The sequence below is a fragment of the Drosophila novamexicana genome, unplaced genomic scaffold, assembly GCF_003285875.2.
Source record: "Drosophila novamexicana strain 15010-1031.04,08,12 unplaced genomic scaffold, DnovRS2.1 tig00000024-arrow-pilon, whole genome shotgun sequence".
NCBI lineage: Eukaryota > Metazoa > Arthropoda > Insecta > Diptera > Drosophilidae > Drosophila > Drosophila novamexicana.
Genome location: NW_020824768.1, coordinates 2,875,772 through 2,895,151, shown reverse-complemented (window position 1 = coordinate 2,895,151; position 19,380 = coordinate 2,875,772). Strand labels below are relative to the sequence as shown.

General features: G+C 40.6%; 3 protein-coding genes across 8 annotated transcripts; 2 read left to right on the top strand and 1 right to left on the bottom strand.

The window, feature by feature from the left end:
• Positions 1 to 752: 752 nt before the first annotated feature.
• On the bottom strand, positions 753 to 3,796 carry LOC115771006 (phosphatidate cytidylyltransferase, photoreceptor-specific). Its single transcript, XM_030716507.1, has 8 exons — positions 3,533 to 3,796; positions 2,585 to 2,709; positions 2,196 to 2,292; positions 1,954 to 2,130; positions 1,397 to 1,885; positions 1,166 to 1,297; positions 974 to 1,108; positions 753 to 911 (listed from the first exon to the last, which is right to left on the bottom strand). The coding sequence occupies exons 1-8, from the start codon at positions 3,623 to 3,625 to the stop codon at positions 834 to 836; spliced, it is 1,326 nt and encodes a 441-aa protein (XP_030572367.1). The 5' UTR covers positions 3,626 to 3,796; the 3' UTR covers positions 753 to 833.
• A 164-nt stretch (positions 3,797 to 3,960) lies between these two features.
• On the top strand, positions 3,961 to 6,342 carry LOC115771158 (SUMO-activating enzyme subunit 2-A). Its single transcript, XM_030716730.1, has 4 exons — positions 3,961 to 4,159; positions 4,220 to 4,374; positions 4,433 to 4,720; positions 4,777 to 6,342. The coding sequence occupies exons 1-4, from the start codon at positions 4,016 to 4,018 to the stop codon at positions 6,281 to 6,283; spliced, it is 2,094 nt and encodes a 697-aa protein (XP_030572590.1). The 5' UTR covers positions 3,961 to 4,015; the 3' UTR covers positions 6,284 to 6,342.
• Positions 6,343 to 7,116: 774 nt separating this feature from the next.
• On the top strand, positions 7,117 to 18,546 carry LOC115770976 (calcium-binding mitochondrial carrier protein SCaMC-2-A). Of its 6 annotated transcripts, none has more exons than XM_030716442.1 (9): positions 7,117 to 7,198; positions 7,958 to 8,832; positions 9,338 to 9,449; positions 9,508 to 9,595; positions 9,671 to 9,782; positions 15,997 to 16,071; positions 16,247 to 16,405; positions 16,478 to 17,051; positions 17,118 to 18,546. In XM_030716442.1, the coding sequence occupies exons 2-9, from the start codon at positions 8,269 to 8,271 to the stop codon at positions 17,351 to 17,353; spliced, it is 1,920 nt and encodes a 639-aa protein (XP_030572302.1). In that variant the 5' UTR covers positions 7,117 to 7,198; positions 7,958 to 8,268; the 3' UTR covers positions 17,354 to 18,546. The 6 variants fall into 6 exon arrangements, with proteins under 6 accessions (XP_030572302.1, XP_030572301.1, XP_030572300.1 ...); XM_030716441.1 differs by having other exon boundaries at positions 9,335 to 9,449; XM_030716440.1 differs by having other exon boundaries at positions 9,323 to 9,449.
• The last annotated feature ends 834 nt before the right edge of the window (positions 18,547 to 19,380 follow it).

Genomic DNA, 19,380 nt, shown 5'->3' with positions numbered 1-19,380 from the left:
GGAAAATAAAACAATATTTGACTAATATTATTGCACTAGAAAGAATAAGCATAACATAAATTGAAAGTCTTTAGATACTTGATCGTACGTATATTGTTTAGTTAACAAACTCAAATGCTCATCCAAAAATTATGTTTTAAGTTAAAATATTTGCTAAAGAACATTTCACAATCTAAACTAGGCGCGTCTCTCTGGCATGACTAATCGCGGCTCGGAGGCGTAGATCTTTTTCAATTAATAGTAAGTAAAGTAGCACACATACATGTATGTATATACACTAGATATACGTGTATATATATATATATTGTAAATTCACACACAGACATACAAACATTAAATTCATCATCGTTCTAATTGTTGTTGCTTTGCCTTTCAAGGGCTTCCACAAGCATTTTTTTTCCAGTTTTTAATTCGATTTGGTAAAAGGTCAATCTCATAACGCGATCGTAGGGCTCGTTAAAATTAATGGAATCGCTTAACAAATCACCGGTAAACGGATTGTAATTGCACTATATAATGCCATTATCATAATTGTAATCGTAAGTGAAATAACTTAAAATTGTAATAACAACAAAAATCTAAACTATAACTAAAAACATAACAAAAATTATGTTAAAAAAATTATAACTATTCATATAGTGTTCGATTCAATTGAATCATTTTTGGGGGCCCTTACAACATCTGTATGGCGCTTGCCATATTTTCATATACAGATATAAATATGTATATATATATAGATATATATAAATTTCTTTTTATAATGAATATATATATATGTATATATATACGTAGAGACGTACGACTAAAGCAAACAGTTGTTGTTGTCTAATATTTTAATTAAGCATGTCGCCAAGTGAGTCCTTTAGCGATTGATAAATTTGGTATTGTTGATCCGGTTTTAAATTATAAATCTGCAAAAGATGTGTTATTTAAGTTATGGCCATATATATGTATCTTTAAACGTGTAACAAACCTGCGTCAAGAGTTTTGACGGCGATGGAGTTCTAATGAAACTTGAGATATAAACGTTGACAAAGGTGGCCATCAAAAACTGACAGTCGAAGCGATCCATAATGCCGCCATGGCCAGGAATCATGTCACCAAAGTCCTTAACACACAAACATATTTTAAAAAACAAATGCGCTGAAAACAAATGTTGACTCACCTTAATTTTAAATGCGCGTTTGAAGCCAGAGGCAAAGAAGCCGCCAAAGGGTCCAATTATGGAGCTGAACATGCTCAGCGAGATTGAGTGCCATATGAATGGATAAATATTCAATGTTTTGCCAAGACCAAACTGAAATTGCAAATGATTAGTACACAAATCAATACTCATTAGGGAAGCCATATTGGAGGTGTGTGTGTGTGTGCGCGCGTATTTGCGAGGGTGTCTTACCAATTTCAGGCTGTACTCCTGTGGCGTGAACAAATAGCTTGGCACACAGGACATTGTCATTCGACCCAGTTCCTCGGAATATTGGATGGGGCAGATAAAGTATTGGTAGTTGCACAAAATATATGAGAATAGTATGCCAAAGAGAACGGTGGCAAACCCACCACCGATAAAGCCCTCCCAGGTCTTTTTGGGGCTCAGCTTGATGAGAGGCGTGCGTCCAAAGAAGAAACCAAAAACATATGCCATGACATCATTGCAAACAATCATCGAAACGGGCACTATAAACCAAATAAGCCCCTCGAATATATTCTGTATAATCAGATAGCTCTGTGTGACGACAATTAGCAGCGAGACGTGCGTCCAGGCAAATAGGCTGAACTGCTTGATATAATATTTCTTCACCAGCGAGAGCACGAACCAAACAAAGCCAACGATATACAGTGCGAACGATAGAAAACGATGATAGGTGACTAAGAACTTCAGGTATTCCTGCATAACAAAGAAAATAAACATATAACTTGATAATCGCAAATAATAAGAAGCGCAGCAGCACTTACCACACGGTTGATGACTACGCCAAAGTAGTCAACTAGATGTTCGCCATAGAAGAAATAGTTGGAGGTAAGCAAGAAGTACCAGGACAGACTGCGAAACCAGGGCAGGCCGTGTATGCGATACACTTGATAGCCAATTGAAATAATCTCCTGAAAGCACTTCACCTGCACGAGCAGCGTCTATAAATGTGGGTAAGTGGTTAATTGTGTGTCAAGCTTGTGAGCCCTTCCATTCGCTAACGAACCGTAATCATCAAGGCCAAGGGGCCGCCGTAGATGATTAATGCAAATCCACAAATCATAATCCATGTGAATATGCCGCGAATGACCCAGTTCTTCCATCTAAAAAAAACAGCATAAAATAAATATAAATAAATAAACCGAATGCATACGAATACAATTTACACTGTGCTACAACGTTCGTATAAATTTAATGACGAGCTTCACAAGTGTGTTAAACTATTTGCTCATTTTTTATGGTCTTGACCTAACTTAACTTCTAAAAGTTATAAAGCCGAACAATTTGTAGTTTCTAATTCTATTTTTGTAAGTTTGCGTTGTGTTTGTGCGCCGCATGCAAACAGCTGTATTGGAATATTTTTGGAATTTGAAACGAATCAATTTTTGCACATACCGATCGGGCAAATCCTTGAGAGCCGAGTCCAATAGCTCTGGCGTTTTGTCGGTGCCTTGGGGTAAATTCTTGGCCAGCTCCTCAACGAACTTCTCCTCTGGTATTTTCTCCTCCTCCGAATCGACCTGCAAGCAACATTTTATCAAATAAACCAAATGCCACTCAATCATCAAAGGCGATAAACAAACATTAAGAAATACAAAAAATTAAATATGTGCCAATTCAAAGTCCAATGCCGTCTGCTGCTATACGGCGCGCAGTATAAACGGCCGACAAGATACGATACATTTCGCTAATTTATCCAAGTTTCGCGCTGTTTGCTTGTGGTTGGTTGTTTGGGGTGGCGTGTTGAATCGGGTTGCCAAATATTGGCGGGGTCTGATAAGAAAGTCGCAAATGGGAATTATTTTTGGCTGGAGACACTGGGGTCTTATCATTGCCATTAAGACGGGGGTGGGGCGCGTCCTCAAAGCAGCAGCATCTTGTTAAGCAGGCTGAGGTAATGCTGGCTGGACGGTTGGGTAGTTCCTTGGTACGCTTCCGTAATGGTCGCCTAATTGGATTTGTTTCCCACAAGCCGGGGTCTTATTATTGTCACGATTGTATGTATGCATGTGCATGTGTGTGTATTTGTGTATGCTGTACATTTGTTATTGGTATTTCTCTCTAGCGCTCTCACTCGCTCTCCGTGTGGCTCTCTGGTGGGCGCTCTTTTACCACCTGCTTGTGCGTCAGAGAATAACAAAAACACTGCACACTGTATGGAAGGCACACGTACAACTATACGTGTATAGTAGATATCTTGTTGTGTTGGTATACATACAATTCGCTTCTTTTTTGCGCTTCAATGAATTATGAAAACTTTGGAGACGATGCACGAGAGTGCAGCTATATATGTGTATCTATAATTTCGGTTTATTTCCAGTCTTATTGGCCTGGATAACTTACATGATCAGAAGAATCAGCTGCGCTGCTTGCGGCTGCGGCAGCAGCAGCATCGTCAGCCTCGTTTTCTGCCTTTCTGCGTCGCACTTCGGCCATGACTATTACAGCAAGAACTACAATTTATTTGAATACCAAGTGCTTTTTTTTTTTTTAAATTGCAGTTGACGCGCAATTGTCGTGCTGCATAAACAAGCACTTAAAATATAAAACGTCCGTTTTCTGCTTCTACACAACACACACACAAGTTACAACTATAATCAATTAAAGTGGTGTGACCGGGTGTAGAAATGCTTGAAATCTGATATTTTATCAACAGCTGTATCGATAGAATAGAAATTCGATAACAGCTTGGCTGCGATAGTAATTCGCGTTTTGCAACACTGTTTTTAACAAATGTACGTGTGTTTGTGTGACTGCCGGCGTCATTTGCGAATTATATTATTTTGCATAGCGTTAAGTGAGAAAGAATTAAATAAAATATAAACAATGGCTGCAGCAATTGACGGCGTTCTGCCCGTAACGTTACAAGAATTGGTTAAGAAATCCAAAGTATTGGTTGTGGGCGCAGGTGGCATTGGCTGTGAAGTGCTCAAAAATCTTGTGCTTAGCGGCTTTACTGAAATCGAAATTGTAAGTTGTTTTTCGAGTTTCAATTCCTCATTCACTAATTCATTATTGTTTCTTATACAGATCGATTTGGACACCATTGACCTGAGTAACCTGAACCGGCAGTTCCTCTTCCATCGCGAGCATGTGGGCAAGTCAAAAGCACGCGTTGCCCGTGAAAGCGCCCTCAGCTTTAATCCCGATGCGAACATAACAGCCTATCATGACAGCGTTACGTCGTAAGGAAATGGTTTATTAATCGTATACCATTATCTAATCCCTTCTTTTAATTTGCAGCACTGACTACGGCGTTAATTTCTTCAAGAAATTCGACGTGGTGCTCAGCGCCTTGGACAACAGAGCGGCGCGAAATCATGTGAATCGCATGTGTCTGAATGCAGATGTGCCGCTCATTGAGAGCGGCACCTCCGGCTACAATGGACAGGTTGAGCTGATCAAGCGCGGCCTAACCCAGTGCTACGAATGCACACCCAAGGAAAAGCAACGAAGCTTTCCCGGCTGTACCATACGCAACACACCCTCAGAGCCTATTCACTGCATTGTCTGGGCCAAGCATCTGTTCAAGTAAGCGTGGTCTACTCTCTTTATTAAATTCAATATTATTTACACTTGTTAAATAGTCAGCTGTTTGGCGAATCGGTTGAGGATGAGGACATTTCCCCCGATGCTGCTGATCCGGAGGCACAGGAAGCCGCAGCTGAAGTTAAGGATGCAGACGCCGCCGGAGATGCTGCAGACGTGAACGAGAATAAGAAGGAGACAGACTCTCCTCCCAACGCCAATGGCAATGTGGTGCGCATCAATACACGACAATGGGCCAAGGATTGCAATTACGATGCGGCCAAATTGTTTAACAAGTTCTTTAACGAGGACATCAACTACTTGCTGCGCATGTCGAATCTTTGGAAGTCGCGCAAGGCACCCGTGCCTGTGCAGTGGGATACACTGCTGCCCGACGGTGTCAGCTCTGATGCGCAGGAGCTTGCGCGCCAGCATCACAAGATTTGGACCGTGGAGGAATGCGCCCATGTCTTTGCCAACGCGCTCAAAGAGCTAAGCGCTGCCTTTCTTAAACTGGAGGGCAATGACACATTAGTGTGGGATAAGGATGATCAGCCGGCCATGGACTTTGTGGCCGCCTGTGCCAATGTTCGATCCCACATCTTTGAGATCGAGCGCAAGTCACGGTTTGAGATCAAATCCATGGCTGGCAATATAATTCCTGCCATTGCCACCACCAATGCAATAACGGCCGGCATCTCAGTGCTTCGCGCTTTCAGCGTGCTGCAGGCCAAATGGGAGCAGTGCAAGGCGGTCTACGCCCGACTGCGTCTCAATGGACGCAATCAATTTCTGGTGCCGGATGCATTTTTCCCGGAGCCCAATCCGAATTGTTATGTGTGCGCTAGTGATCCAGCCATCACTTTGCGCATTGATACTAAACGTGTCCAAATTAAAGCATTCCGTGATGAGGTGCTCATCAACACTTTGAACATGGTCAATCCAGACGTGACACTGGAGTCCACTGGCTCCATTGTCATATCCTCGGAGGAGGGAGAAACCGAATGCAATGAGCAAAAGTTGCTAAGCGACATGAACATCGTGGATGGCGTTATTCTCAAATGCGACGACTTCTTCCAGAGTTATGAGCTGAGCATTATTATAGCGCACTTTGATGCCGATCGAGAGGATGTCCTGTTTGAGGTGATTGCCGACAAAAATCAACTCCAACCGAAGGAGGAGCCTAAAGAGACGGAGGCCGAGACGGAGCCCAGCTCTCGAAAGCGCGCAGCTAATGGGGATGATGCAACCGACGATGGTCCCTCCACCTCAAAACGCAGCCGACCAACGGAAGTCGAGGACGACGACGACGATGATGATTGCCTGGTAGTTGAAGAGGATGACGATGATGACGTTGAAGAGGTTGTTACGGAGGCAACAGACAAACTTACCGAAGTTAGCCTACAGAAAACGGCAGCCAAACGAAAGCCCAGCAAAGTATTGGATGATGATGAGGATATTACCGAAATTTTAGATTCTTCGGACGAGGAGGATGCGGGTCCAACTAAACGCAAACGCACAAAACTGGAGGAGACAAAAGCAGGCGAGGTAATTAGTATCGACTAATATTGCATTCGTTTAACAATTCTATGCAATTCTCACAAATGAAATAAACAAATGAATTTATTAAAAAACGTATGTTTTTTACGCATCAAGTTAGCATCGGTTACCCGTTATTTCAAACTTGGTTCCGGAACCGGAATCATACATTTACTTATGAATTTTGTTTTTAAGCACATATTCAAATCAATTTTTAATTGAGGATTCTAAAAACTAAATTCTTTTAAATCTCAGGTTTTAATATGGCAAAATATTTGGTTTAAAAGGTTTGTTTTTACCTTTCCTTTGATATTATAATTAGGGACTCAAACCGCGTATGCAAGACTAAATTTTAAAATTTCTCCTAGCCAACCATAAACGTTTGTTTGGTTCAAATTGACTGAAACTTTTTTGAGATATATGGAAATTAATTTGAAACCAACCGCATAAGGTTCATTCAAAAGATCTATCGAACTGCCAGCTCCTACGCAACTTGAACCACTGCTCGGATTCAGTGTTGAACAATTTCATACAGCATTGGGCGGGAATCAAATCAATTTGAAAAAGCGAACATATTCGGTTTCCTTTGACATATTAAGACAAATACAAATTTGTTGTAAGCTGTCCAATAATTGTTACTATGCTGACAGTCAAGTCATGGGCGTTTACGTGCTTAAGTATATAAATAAATGAATATATTCTGTATGATTCCGGTTCCGGAACCAAGTTCGAATAATCGACGCTAAGTGACCTATGATAACGTGACGCACGTCTCTAGCAGAAACTCTGCGATATCGTTTTATCGTTTGCACGACATACGAGTTGGCAGTGCGCGCAGTTTATTCGGTTAATTAAGATCCAAAGTGAATTAATGCAGTAAATTTTAAAGTTTTCAATATATATACATATATTTATATCGATTTAAAAAAGTCGAGATACTAGGTAACAAACTGCAAGCCGTTTTTGGTCTTTGCGGCCGCTGAGTATTTTATTCAGCGTGTATGTATGTGTGTGCCTCGGTTTTGTGTGTGTGTGTGTGGATAAAAACGCGTACGCAAAAATTTAATTTTGCCAATTTGGCAAAAAACGTACAAAAGAGCAGAGCGTGAAATTTGAGACTTTGTATGTACAACACCAAAGCGAAGGCAAATGAAATATAATTAATGCAATTGAATACACAACTAAATGCAAATAGAGAAAGAAAAAATAAAAGAAAGTTCCAGCATCGTCCTGCCTCTGCTGCCTGCACCCTCTGCTGCTGCTTCTGCTGCTGCTGGCAGCAAACGTGCGTGGGGAGTTGTCAATTTTCAAGGCTTCAGCCACTTCCGGGCGAGCCGCAGCCTTTTTTAACACAAAAGCGAGAAAAAAAATCAATGATTCACACGTATTCGCCGCTGCCCAGATGGCAGCAGAGCAGTGTGAAATTGTTTAAAAAATTAGTGAAAGTGCGCTCTTTCTCGCTCGGCAATGACTTCATTTTCATGGCAACGACTTGGTGCGGGCTTCGCAGCTGACTCGACGCTGTCTGGGGCTTGGGGGAAATCGCCACAGTTTTAATGAATTTATGCTTGGTTGGGTCTTTTTTTTTTTATATATTTTGTTTACTTCAGAATAAATGGCTTTTAAAATACATTCATACACATACGTAGCTGTGTATATTATGTGAATAAGCAACAAAAATTTCAATTTCTTTATTTATAGACATTATAGAAAGTGCGAAGCGACGCCACGCCACGCCCCGCCTCGCTCCGCATCAGCACGGCTCACCTCACCACATTTAGTTCAGTTCAGTTTCAGCTAGCAAACGTTACCGAGCCCGAAATCAAAATGTTTCAGCCATAGGAACAGACGGCCGTTCGAATATATTATCGAAACTGAAACGTTTGCCGGGCATTCCTAGGATCAGAAACAGAAATAAATCAATAAAGGGGACAACACACTCACACAGCATTTGAGAAGAGCGTCGCCAACAGCAAGTAATACTTGAAACAACGTTAAGACGAGTCTGGAGAATGGTTAAGAAGCAAGTCGGTTTAGAAAACAGCGCGTCCTTAGTAGTAAGTCAGCAGTCTGAGCAGCAGCCGGATCAGCAGCAGAAGCAACAACAACAACAGCAGCACCAGCACCACCATCAGCAGCATCATCATCATCATCAACATCAAGGTCAACCCGAGCAAGCGCAACGCATCGACATAGACATCGACTTGACGCCGGAGGAGCCGAAGAACGATTACAACTACGCTCGGCAGGCAAATGCCATCTACGCGCCACTGAGGTCAGCCAATAGCACAAGTCATGAGAGTGAATTGCCGCCGCATAAGCTGCAAATGCAGCATGCGCATCTTGCCACAACGCCCTACAATCTCAACACTGTGTCGCCACAGAACACTGTGTCAATGGCAGTGGCCGTCTCGAGCGTGCCGCTGTCCATCATGCCCACTGAGATACCTGCCGAGGACGAGGAGCGGCTCGAGCGCATCTTCAATCAATTGGACCGCGACGGCGATGGCAAAATCGACATACACGATTTGTCCGCGGCCCTGCACGAGTTCGGCATGTCCAGTGTCTACGCGGTGGTGAGTGAGGGCCCCATTTTGTGGGTGTCCATCTATCTATTCAATCGAGAGTTGCTCCTCAAACGGGGTTTGCGTCACATAATTTGCATAAATTATTCACTGACAAAGCAAAACACATTTTTGAATAAGCCAAATGTAAATTTTTCTGTTGTCTGCCACAACAATCTGATCTGTGCACACCTCGTTGTCTGTCTGGCTGTCAAAAGACAAGATATGTGATGTGCATAAACGTGTACTTAGATTTTTGCATAATTTGCCTTTGGGTGGCAATTTTTATGGTTTCAGCTGCAAGAAATATGCATAACGCCTCACATGATCACACATTGTTTAATTCTATTGATTTTGGCAAACGGGCTGCTGTTATTTTTGACAATTGAGGGGCCAAGGCTAAGGTTGGGCAATGCAACTGCCAACAAACTGGGTCACACGTGTAGCATTTGGCTCGGCCCTATGAATTTATTGTTAATATGATTTGTTTAATTTAACACAGAAATTCCTGCAGCAGTCGGACAAGAATCAAAGTGGCAACGTGGGATTCGCCGAGTTTCTGCACTATGTGCGAGAGCATGAGAAGAATTTGTGCCTGCAGTTCTCGCACTTGGACAAAAATCGGGATGGTAAGTTGGCTTGGCTATATACACATGTGTGCATACAACAATGCTTGTCGAATTGCAGGAAAAGTGGACCTGGAGGAGTTAATATCTGCATTCAAGGATTTGGGCCTGGAAATTGACATCGATGAGGCTAGAAAACTGCTTAGCAGGTTATTGCTTTTGTTTCGAAAACCGTTTGAAATGAATGTTAATGGTTCTTTTCTTAAACATAATCCCCCTACCAGAATGGACAAGGATGGCAGCCTAAACATAAGCTTTAATGAGTGGCGCGACTTTATGCTTCTAGCGCCCTCAACGGACATTCATGATCTTATCAAATTTTGGCGGCACTCTACTGTAAGTCGAGGCAATCGGCCGTCTCTTAGTTTGTATTTGTAGCCGCTAGTAATTGAATAGTGTAAGCATTTTATCGCTTTATATGGATTTGTTTTGGCTTTGGATATAGGAAAAGTATGCACAGGCAGCTGCGCATGTTTATACTGTAAGCGAAACCTGTGCAAACTTGGCTCAATTTCCATTTACAGCCAATACCAATTTGTACTTTGCTGCGCTCGTTTGTCTAGACATTTATTTAGCTGTTTATTTTTATCGTGTCGCATTTGAAACTAATCGTTAAACCTTTTTACCCTCCTCGTTTCGTTAATATGCGCCCATCAAACAAACAAACCAAAAAAAAAAAACAACATTCTTCCTATATACTTAACATACCTGTGTACTATATTGCTTAAAAATGTAGTTCCAGTCCTGACTAGCTGAGGAAGACTTGAAGGTACATATCGTCAAAGTTATCTAATTACAATAATCATAAAAAACAAAAATATTTCTATAGTCGTATCTAGTAGTTAAAGGGCACACACATGTATATCCTCATTCCCATGCTCATACACACACACACACACCTCACCTTATCAGCAACACTTGACATTCAAAATTTAGGAATGGCATTTCCCCATCGCCCAAGCCTGACCCAATAAACACTTCTACTTTTGGGGGCCAGTACGCTTAAGAGCAAAAAGCTTTGCAGCTTCATATCAGACTCTCTTATTGCCAGTTACACTCTCTCGCTCTCGCACTCACTCTCCCTCGCTCTCTCGCTCTCTTTATTTTGCTGACGTAAGTCGGCGGGGTATTTCATCACGGTTTGAATTGATGCTTTTGACTAGCTTTTAATGATAATGTCTGGGCTGGACTGTCAGAGGCAGTCAACTGATCTTTTATCATGCGCTTATCAGTCGAATTTTACTTTCTAATGATGCGCTGGCCCTGGCTGTTGCGCTTGTTTATGAGTCGAATGGATCTATTTCAATGGCTTTGTTGTCTGCATAATCATTTTGTTTACATATATTCTGTTGTTTGTATAGCTGGGTATTTTATTTCTGCTCTGTTTTTTCTGTTTGTTTTTGCTCTTGATAATATATAAATTATTTAATGCAATTGGTTATGATTTTCCATTTGCTAAGCTGATTTCATTCCGCCTTTACATTTCGCTTGAACGGGTTTTTCTTCCATATACCAGATTTATGTAAGTACATAAAACGTGGAGCGTCGAAGATAACCCCCCAAAGTCTGTTTATTCCGACAACGCGCTGCAGTTTGTTGCCCGCGGCTTAATGATAATTCTTAAGGTCAACCAGTTCGAGCTGTCTGCCCTGGTACCTGTCTGGCAACTGACAATGGGAACTCAGCGATAGCGGGCCGGTTCTTTAGTTGCTACGCAGACAACTTGCTCGATTTAATGACATGCCAGAATTTGGCTAGTCTAGACGTTAACATTTAACAGAAAGTTAAGCGAATCAACCTAACTGTTGCTAGCTCACTTGTGATGTTGAGATTTTAAGCTTCAGATACTCATTGCAACTGCAAGTCAATTGAGGGTATTCGTTTGTCAGCATATTAGTTTGTTTCTGATAAGAGTATTTACTGTGTCGTAGGCTTAACAAATATTTACCCTGCAAAATTGTTTATTATAAATAGTTGAGCTGTTGATTAAAGTACAGGTCCTCAAAAGTCGTCGCGTGTCTGAAAATAGTAAAAACAAAATATTTCCGTCAAATTGTTTTCTAGGCGGTTCATAATCTCTCTATGAAGCCTTCTATTTGTTGCACAACAAATGGCATTTGTTGCTATTATTAAAGAATTTATTAACAGTTGCAAGTGCTTTTGCTGTAAAACCCAATTGTTTGTTCTCCACACACGTTACGCGATCCGTTTCCTTAGTTTCCTTAGCTGCCAATTGCAATTGTTGTTTATTGTTTTCCCGGCTCCAGTTTCGTAGCTGTTTCTGCTCTAAACACATAAACATTGCAATTGTGTGCTAAGCTATGGGGTTATTATAAATTATTTGAAAAACCTCGCAACTTATTGCAGCTTACAGTGAAGTTGACTGAGCAACGACAGTCAAAATAAATGGGTGTGTCAGTTTAATTTTTTGTTTCTTTTTTGGATTTTATCAAATTTCTAGTAAATTAAATTCTCGCTTGCGCTTGTTCCCAGCTGGGCGTTACTTTATTTATACTATCATGGAAAAGAGGCTGTCGAAAGTAATTAGGACAATGACTTGCTGCTGATTTTGTCTGATAAGCCTTAATGTGATACTATTATACGGATTAAGGGTGTTTTCTCGGTGAGCAAATGAAACTAAGCTAACCTATTTTTGGAATACTCGTCCAAACTAGTTTGGGAGTCTTGAAAGTCCCTTCTGAGTTAAATTTATTTTGAATATTTGATTCTAACTGCAACACTTTGCAGCTGGTTATTAACTTTCGTATAAACATTTGCAGCTTACATCTGCCTTTTGAGATCACAAGTACCAATGACGTACTATTGCAATCTGTAAAATTTCCATTGCAGTAGATAAATCAGAGGCGTGCCTAATTTTTGATGTAAACATTAGGTCCACTGAGACGCAGTAGCCGGGGTTGACAGACCGTCATATGCCCGTCATGTGGCTATCAGCAAAAGCACCCACCGCCCGCCTGATTGCCCCCAATCATGCTCTCGCGAACGCCCTTGATTAAGTGTGAAATCGGCGTAAACTGGTTTAACATGCGAAAATTCCGACAATTCCGACAAAGAAAAGAAACCCGTAAACAACCCAATAAATCGGTTGCATAGTCTGGCCCAGTCAATGGAGGTGTTATAAATGCGTTCTTCCAAAACATTTCCATACTCTCTTTGACTTGCTTTCGCTCTCTCACTCTCTGTGCACGCATTTAAGCGGCAAATTGAAATTAGTTGCTGTGCTGTTGCGAGAGAGGGTTACACTTGGGGGCTTTGTACACTGATGCGTGGAGGCCTTTTGCGCGCTCAGTTCAATGAGAGTGAGAGCGCGCACAGGAGAGGTGGAGAGAGCGGGGCGAGAGCCACGCGCCACAGCTGTTTGATTAGAGCGACAACGAAAACGAACTTTGAGCGACGCTGGCAGCGCTGATTGCGAACTACGATCGCTGTTGTGAGCGCCACAGCTCTCAGTCTTGTGGCAGCTGGCTCACGCGTAGGTTGTGCGCGCGTTAAATTCGATTCGCTTTGCTAAAGCGATTATTATATAACAGTACTGAAGCGGGTAACTGCTTTGCGTTCTTTCGTTGCAACAGTAAACGTGAATTTTGATCAAGCGTCGCGTTCTGTGTGCGAATCAAGCAAAGTCTGCGAACCGTTATACTCAGCCTAGCTAATTAGTTAATTATAAATATATAAGATTTTGTAATCGTATTACAAGTGAAAGTTTGCAATTGTTTAAAACAGTTTGCAACAAATTAGTGAAAGCAAGCCCAACCAAGCCTCAATTGCAGAGCGGAAGTTGGCTAACGGAAACGCTACAAATAGTTATACATAACTGTGCACACACCCACATTGGGTGTCGTTGATGAACAGAGTGATATCTGGTCAAAATGTTTCGCAATCACACATACCAATACAATTTGCCAGTCGATTACCACAATATACAACAAATGGCTGTCGCTGGCGACATGATGGAGGATTTTGTTGTCATATTCCGTGACATGATGGGACGGGTAGGTCTCCAAATGACTATTTAGCGCCTAATTTGTGTAATTAGCAATTATTGATAAGAGACAACTGTATATCCCCAAATGCGACGCATCGTTTTATGTGCTTTTCTCCAAGTGTTAACAATGTTAAATCGCTGGAATTGTGCGCTGACTCATTTATTAAGAGTTTTGCCATTTATCTTATCGATTCCAGTGAATTGCTGCTGTTAAATCTATTATAGCATATATGTATACCAGAAAATGCCAGCACATGCTGTACTTTGTCTGTGTTGCATTATCGCAGCTGCTGTTGCAAGTGCCTGCTGCACTTGTGCATCTCAATTCAACTCGACATTTCGATTCGACTCGCTTCGCTTTCCGTTACACGCAGCACGTTCAGCGCCTGGCAACAGCGCGTCGAAAAAAAAATCAAGCAAAGCCAAGCAGAGCTGATATGGAACCGGTTCGCCCCCCCCCTCCACCTCTCGCACACCGTTTACCATTGGCGTCGCGACCGCATTGCCCATGTCTTCGTCTTTGACGATCGTCAAAGCGTATCGACGACATACTTCACACACACACTAACAGACACGCACACAGACACACACACAGGGACACACGATCTGCGAGCTGATTTGCGTTCCTTGCGGGGTTTCGTTTGGCAGCAGCTGCTGTTGCCAAGTGCCGCGGCGACGTCATGATGATTTGCTCTTGGCCAACATTCAGCTAGTTATGGAGGCTGAGTCATGGCTGTCTGGGCGGCTGTGGGGGTGTGTTTGCTGATGACGTCAAATGTGCAAACAGTAATTTGTTTGTAAACTTGTTGATCTCTCATTGCGTTGTTTACACTTGAGCTTTGCTGACGTCTGCGGTTGGCGTCACGAGCCAAGTTCGTTGAATTACCCTTCGATCGCATTCCAAAAGTAACCTGTAAGTCAACCGATCCAACGTACTTATCCGGTTTCAAGCTGCGCCTTCGTTTGGCCTAGTTTGCCTTCATGCCTTGCATTAGTTGCTGCTTGAGCCTTGGCTCTGGGTTTTCCACGGTATTAACCTGGCCCATTGTGTTGAGTTGTACATTTTTGTTAAGGCCAGCAACTTTTATGAATTAACCAACTTTGGCTGCCTCTATTCACCTTTCATATATGCTTATACACATACATACGTGGACTTCATTGAGACCTCAAAATTTGATAGCGATAAAAATTCGGCGTTGATATAAATAGACGTAATTTCTAGAAAGCTTTTCACTGTCATGTGCTTGCAATATCTATATCTACGATTCCGTTGGCCAAAAAAAAAAAAAATTAATGAAAATACGTTTGGGAATATATATATTGAATTTTCTAAGAGTCACCTTATGCATATATTCATTTAATATTTTCCGCATGACCAAACAATTAAAAAAGAATATAAATATTATTTTTGCTGTTTACCAAATCAAGAAAATAAATGTTCACCTGTGGCCATTTTCAAAGGTAAACAAACCGAAAAATTATAAGTCCAGTTCCGAAAAATGTAGAAAATATTCCATTGGGGTGAGAATATGTTAAACATGACAAATGAAATTTTTAAATTTGTTGTGCAAACATCCTCATCGGTTGGCATTCATTCGCACATATATAATAACTAAATGCACATGCAAAAAAATATTAAATTTTATATATATATATACATATATAAGAGCTATATAGTTGAGCTTTAAGTACTCTTATTTTGTTTTGGCTTTTGGCCTTTTATGATATTTGCACTAGATGTCATTCAAACTATGTCATTGAGGGCATGTTTTTTGCGCTCAAAAGGCAAATGAACTTTAGAGAAAAAATTGCTTAAATTGTTTTATCCTTGAATTGGCTTTGCTTTGGGGAAAATCATCAACATATTGTTTCCAAGTTTGTTTTATATTCATTTCGAAAAGCTCTTTAAGATCACAAGACTTGGCAATGTTTATCACCTTCAGACGGCTTTGCTGACATTTCGCTCAACTCTGGCGGCTTATCAGGCAATTGTTATCAGCGCTACGCAGCAAATACGAAAACTAGGGAATCTTTACAATTATTAGGAAATATTCCGAAATGAATGTTGTATTGTTGTATTGTACACACAAAACAAAATTAGCTCATTACGTAAGTCCTCTCGTAACCGAAGAGGGCACGTCTCGCACTCACGACTCTCACAAATCTCGCAAATTGGTATTACATACAATTACACAAATGTCTACACACATATATATATATAACATATATGTATGGTTGGCAAAATAAAACGCATAGGGGTTGTTGGGGAGTGCTTGGCGCGTGTTTGTATTTTTTTTTTGCTGCTGTCGCTGCTTTCGCAAAAATTTTCTTATTTTAGAACTAGTTGCGTATTCGTATTGAGATTGTCTTCCGCATTGTGTGTGTTTATTTCTTGTTTGGCTTTGGCTTGGTTTTTTGTCTTTTGCCGCGTACGAATAGGAGATGCGCGTGGGTAACAGCTTATTTGGATTATCTTGTGTGCCAGCCATATGTTGCATTACATATAATTCCGGTCATGATCCAAAACTAATGCAATACTTACAGGCGGGCGTGCAAGGATGGCTGATGTCGTTGATGTTGCTGTTGGGCGGAAAAGTAAACCCCTCGGAAGCGCAATTGGTCTGACTTGAATCATAGTTTGATTATTTTGTATGCCCGTAGCTAGACGAATTCAGTATCTTTCATAATCCTCCATGTCCAATTATAACTAGTTTATATATATTTGTTAAGGCTTAGACTAAGCATTACGCTAATTTTCGTTTTATTAATTTCTTGTTATTTTGATCCGTTACAGTACCTCGACATTGGCGAGGATATGAATGTACCTGATGACTTTACGCAGAAGGAAATGCAGACAGGTCTCTGGTGGCGACACCTTGTTGCCGGTGGCATCGCTGGTGCAGTGTCGCGTACGTGCACAGCTCCGCTGGACAGAGTTAAAGTGTTTTTGCAGGTAATGAACGCAGTGCAAACCCCCCCTTTCATTGATTATCAATTCAATTAATTCATTCTCTTTTGCCCGCAGGTGCAAACGTGTAAAATGGGAATCTCAGAGTGTATGAAGATATTGCTTAAAGAAGGTGGCTCGCGCAGCATGTGGCGCGGCAATGGTATCAATGTCTTGAAGATTGCACCAGAAACGGCGCTCAAATTTGCCGCCTATGAGCAAATGAAGCGGCTGATACGTGGCAATGACTCGACACGCCAAATGACAATTGTCGAGCGCTTCTACGCGGGTGCCGCGGCTGGAGGCATTTCGCAGACCATCATCTATCCCATGGAAGTATTAAAAACGCGGTTAGCCCTTCGCAAGACCGGTCAGTACGCAGGCATAGCCGATGCGGCGACCAAAATCTACAAACACGAAGGCGCGCGCAGCTTTTACCGTGGATACGTGCCCAACATTTTGGGCATATTGCCATACGCCGGCATCGATCTGGCCGTATACGAGACGCTCAAACGCCGATATATAGCCAGCCATGATAACAATGAGCAGCCCAGCTTCCTGGTGCTGTTGGCCTGCGGCAGTACATCGAGCGCGCTTGGTCAACTGTGCTCCTACCCGCTGGCCCTAGTACGCACGCGGCTACAGGCACAAGGTGAGTTTCCAAAACCTGTTTATTGTGTGCTTCGGGTTCTAATTAAAAATTATTCTGTTTATTTAGCCGCCGAGACGATTTCTAGCCAGACGCGAAAAACACAGATTCCATTGAAAAGCAGCGATGCGCACAGCGGCGAGGAGACAATGACGGGATTGTTCCGCAAGATTGTGAGACAGGAGGGCCTAACGGGACTGTATCGTGGCATAACGCCAAATTTCCTGAAGGTGCTGCCCGCCGTTTCCATTAGTTACGTTGTCTACGAATATACAAGTCGAGCGCTGGGCATCAAGATGTCGTGATTTGTTTATCCCCCTCCTCATCTCCTGCGTGGCCGTCTGCAGTGCGGATGGTGCTATGCCGTGTGCCGAGTGCGGATGGCTCTAGTGCTGTGCTCCATTTTGTATAGTAGTAGTGGTAGATGTAAGATGTGGCGTGCCCGCCATTCGCTCTCTGCTGCATTGACAGACTCTTCTTTTTAAGACAAATGATTAGATGCTTTCCTTAAGTGTAGAACAAGCCTCTTCCATGCTCTTGGTGTATATTTCTATATAATTTATAGTTAAATTAGTTTTGGTTACTTTCTAAAAATACAAAATAAGTGATACTATGGCTAATTTATTTATAAATATGGAATATGTGAAATTTTAGGCATGTGGAGCAGGGCGCGATCAAATACCCAAGTTTCTTAACTTATCCTACAATCGCAGTAGGCTCAAGCCGTTGTAACTTTAAGTGCTAATTTATTAAAACAAACACAAAAGCAGGTAGATTATGTCAGAGCAGTATGTTTTAAATAAGTCGCGTGGTCGCAGTGCTATATCTATAAATACCAAAAAAAGAATAATGTAAACGAATCGAGCAGCTGCGCGAGATGCTGATGAAACTAACCGCAACACAACAAAATGGTTAAATTCGACTTCAAGCATTTTATCTCCGCAAACTCTGAAATTGTGGAGTGTCTAGACAACTATAATAAGCTACAAGGTTTTACCGCGTCCAAGTGCTTAAGCTGGGACAGGCGAAATAACTAAAAGAACATAAAGTGAGCGATAAAAATATTATAAAAACAAAAAAGTGGGGAAAATCAAACGAATGAATACTTAGGAGCGTTTTAAGCTTGTACACAAAAGACATAAACTACTCGTATTTGTTTAGCATAAAATTACTGAAATAACAATTAATACTTAACGTTTGAAATGTGATGATAATAGTTAATAATATACATACCTACATACATACAAACAAACATACATACATACATATAATAATACAAGTACCAACCTATGCGCTTCTAATCGGTCGCAGTTTTGTTCGACGGCGAGGCTGAAATTTTGTAGCATTTTATTTGTTAAGTTTAGTGACATTTTTTCTTAGATTGTATTTTGTGAAGAGCAAGTGAAGCCAACGAGATTAATTGTGACTAAAGCTAACAAACAAAATTATATTTATTTTATATATATATATATATTATGTGTATCACAAACCACAACAAAAAAAAATCAGTTTAACTTTTGAAATTTGTAAAAAGCAAAAAGTAACTGTTAAAGAAGAAAACTAAAAGTTAAAACATTTCTGTCTTATTATTTTCTACCTTACACTTAATTAGTCAATTGCATTTTTTTTTTTTACATTTTTAGTGAAAATAGTACTACATATTATGAATTCTCTTTTTTAATTGCGCATTTTTGTAAAATGTAACTGGCAAATCATGTTCAGCAAAACCCCAACATTTTCACCTATTTAATTAACACTCACCCTTGGAAATCAAAGACAAGTTCATATGCATTATTTAAAATAAACAAATAAATACAAACTTTAAACTACAAAAGCAACTTTTTTGTTTATCGATCAACTTGCATACAAATATTTATCCATTGGTATTAGAACAATAAATACCGATCTAGTCATTAAAAGGTTACAATTTGATTCTCTTTAAAAGTATAATCAAAGTAATATGCTCAATACGGTTTTTTTTTTCGTTAGATAGCAAATGTTAGGCATAATTCCAAAAAATATCTATCGTAACGTCTTTTTGTCTTTCCAAATATATAGTTGCAGATTAAACGATTATAAACATAAATAACTGTATGTTTAATATTTTATAAATACAATTAAATTGATATTCCATTAAATAACTTAATTGAATGTTTCAAGTCAAGAAATAAACAAAACAGCATAAACAATGAAATATACGTATATAATTGCATATATGGTACATGCCTGCATATATAAACATATATTTATATATTGTTATATTTTTGTACGTTTAGCTAATTTTTAAAACAAACATTATTTAATGTGATTTACATGCTCTACTCAAGTTACA

Excerpts from the sequence above, each read along its gene's own strand:
- LOC115771158 (XM_030716730.1), top strand. The coding sequence starts at position 4,016 with ATGGCTGCAGCAATTGACGGCGTTCTGCCCGTAACGTTACAAGAATTG. Across the intron at positions 4,375-4,432 it reads TATCATGACAGCGTTACGTC|CACTGACTACGGCGTTAATT; the intron begins GTAAGGAAATGG and ends TTTAATTTGCAG. Across the intron at positions 4,721-4,776 it reads TGGGCCAAGCATCTGTTCAA|TCAGCTGTTTGGCGAATCGG; the intron begins GTAAGCGTGGTC and ends CTTGTTAAATAG.
- LOC115770976 (XM_030716440.1), top strand. The coding sequence starts at position 8,269 with ATGGTTAAGAAGCAAGTCGGTTTAGAAAACAGCGCGTCCTTAGTAGTA. Across the intron at positions 9,450-9,507 it reads CTTGGACAAAAATCGGGATG|GAAAAGTGGACCTGGAGGAG; the intron begins GTAAGTTGGCTT and ends GTCGAATTGCAG. Across the intron at positions 16,072-16,246 it reads ACCCCTCGGAAGCGCAATTG|TACCTCGACATTGGCGAGGA; the intron begins GTCTGACTTGAA and ends GATCCGTTACAG.
- LOC115771006 (XM_030716507.1), bottom strand. The coding sequence starts at position 3,625 with ATGGCCGAAGTGCGACGCAGAAAGGCAGAAAACGAGGCTGACGATGCT. Across the intron at positions 2,710-3,532 it reads CAGCTGATTCTTCTGATCAT|GTCGATTCGGAGGAGGAGAA; the intron begins GTAAGTTATCCA and ends TGTTGCTTGCAG. Across the intron at positions 1,298-1,396 it reads AGGAGTACAGCCTGAAATTG|TTTGGTCTTGGCAAAACATT; the intron begins GTAAGACACCCT and ends TTGCAATTTCAG.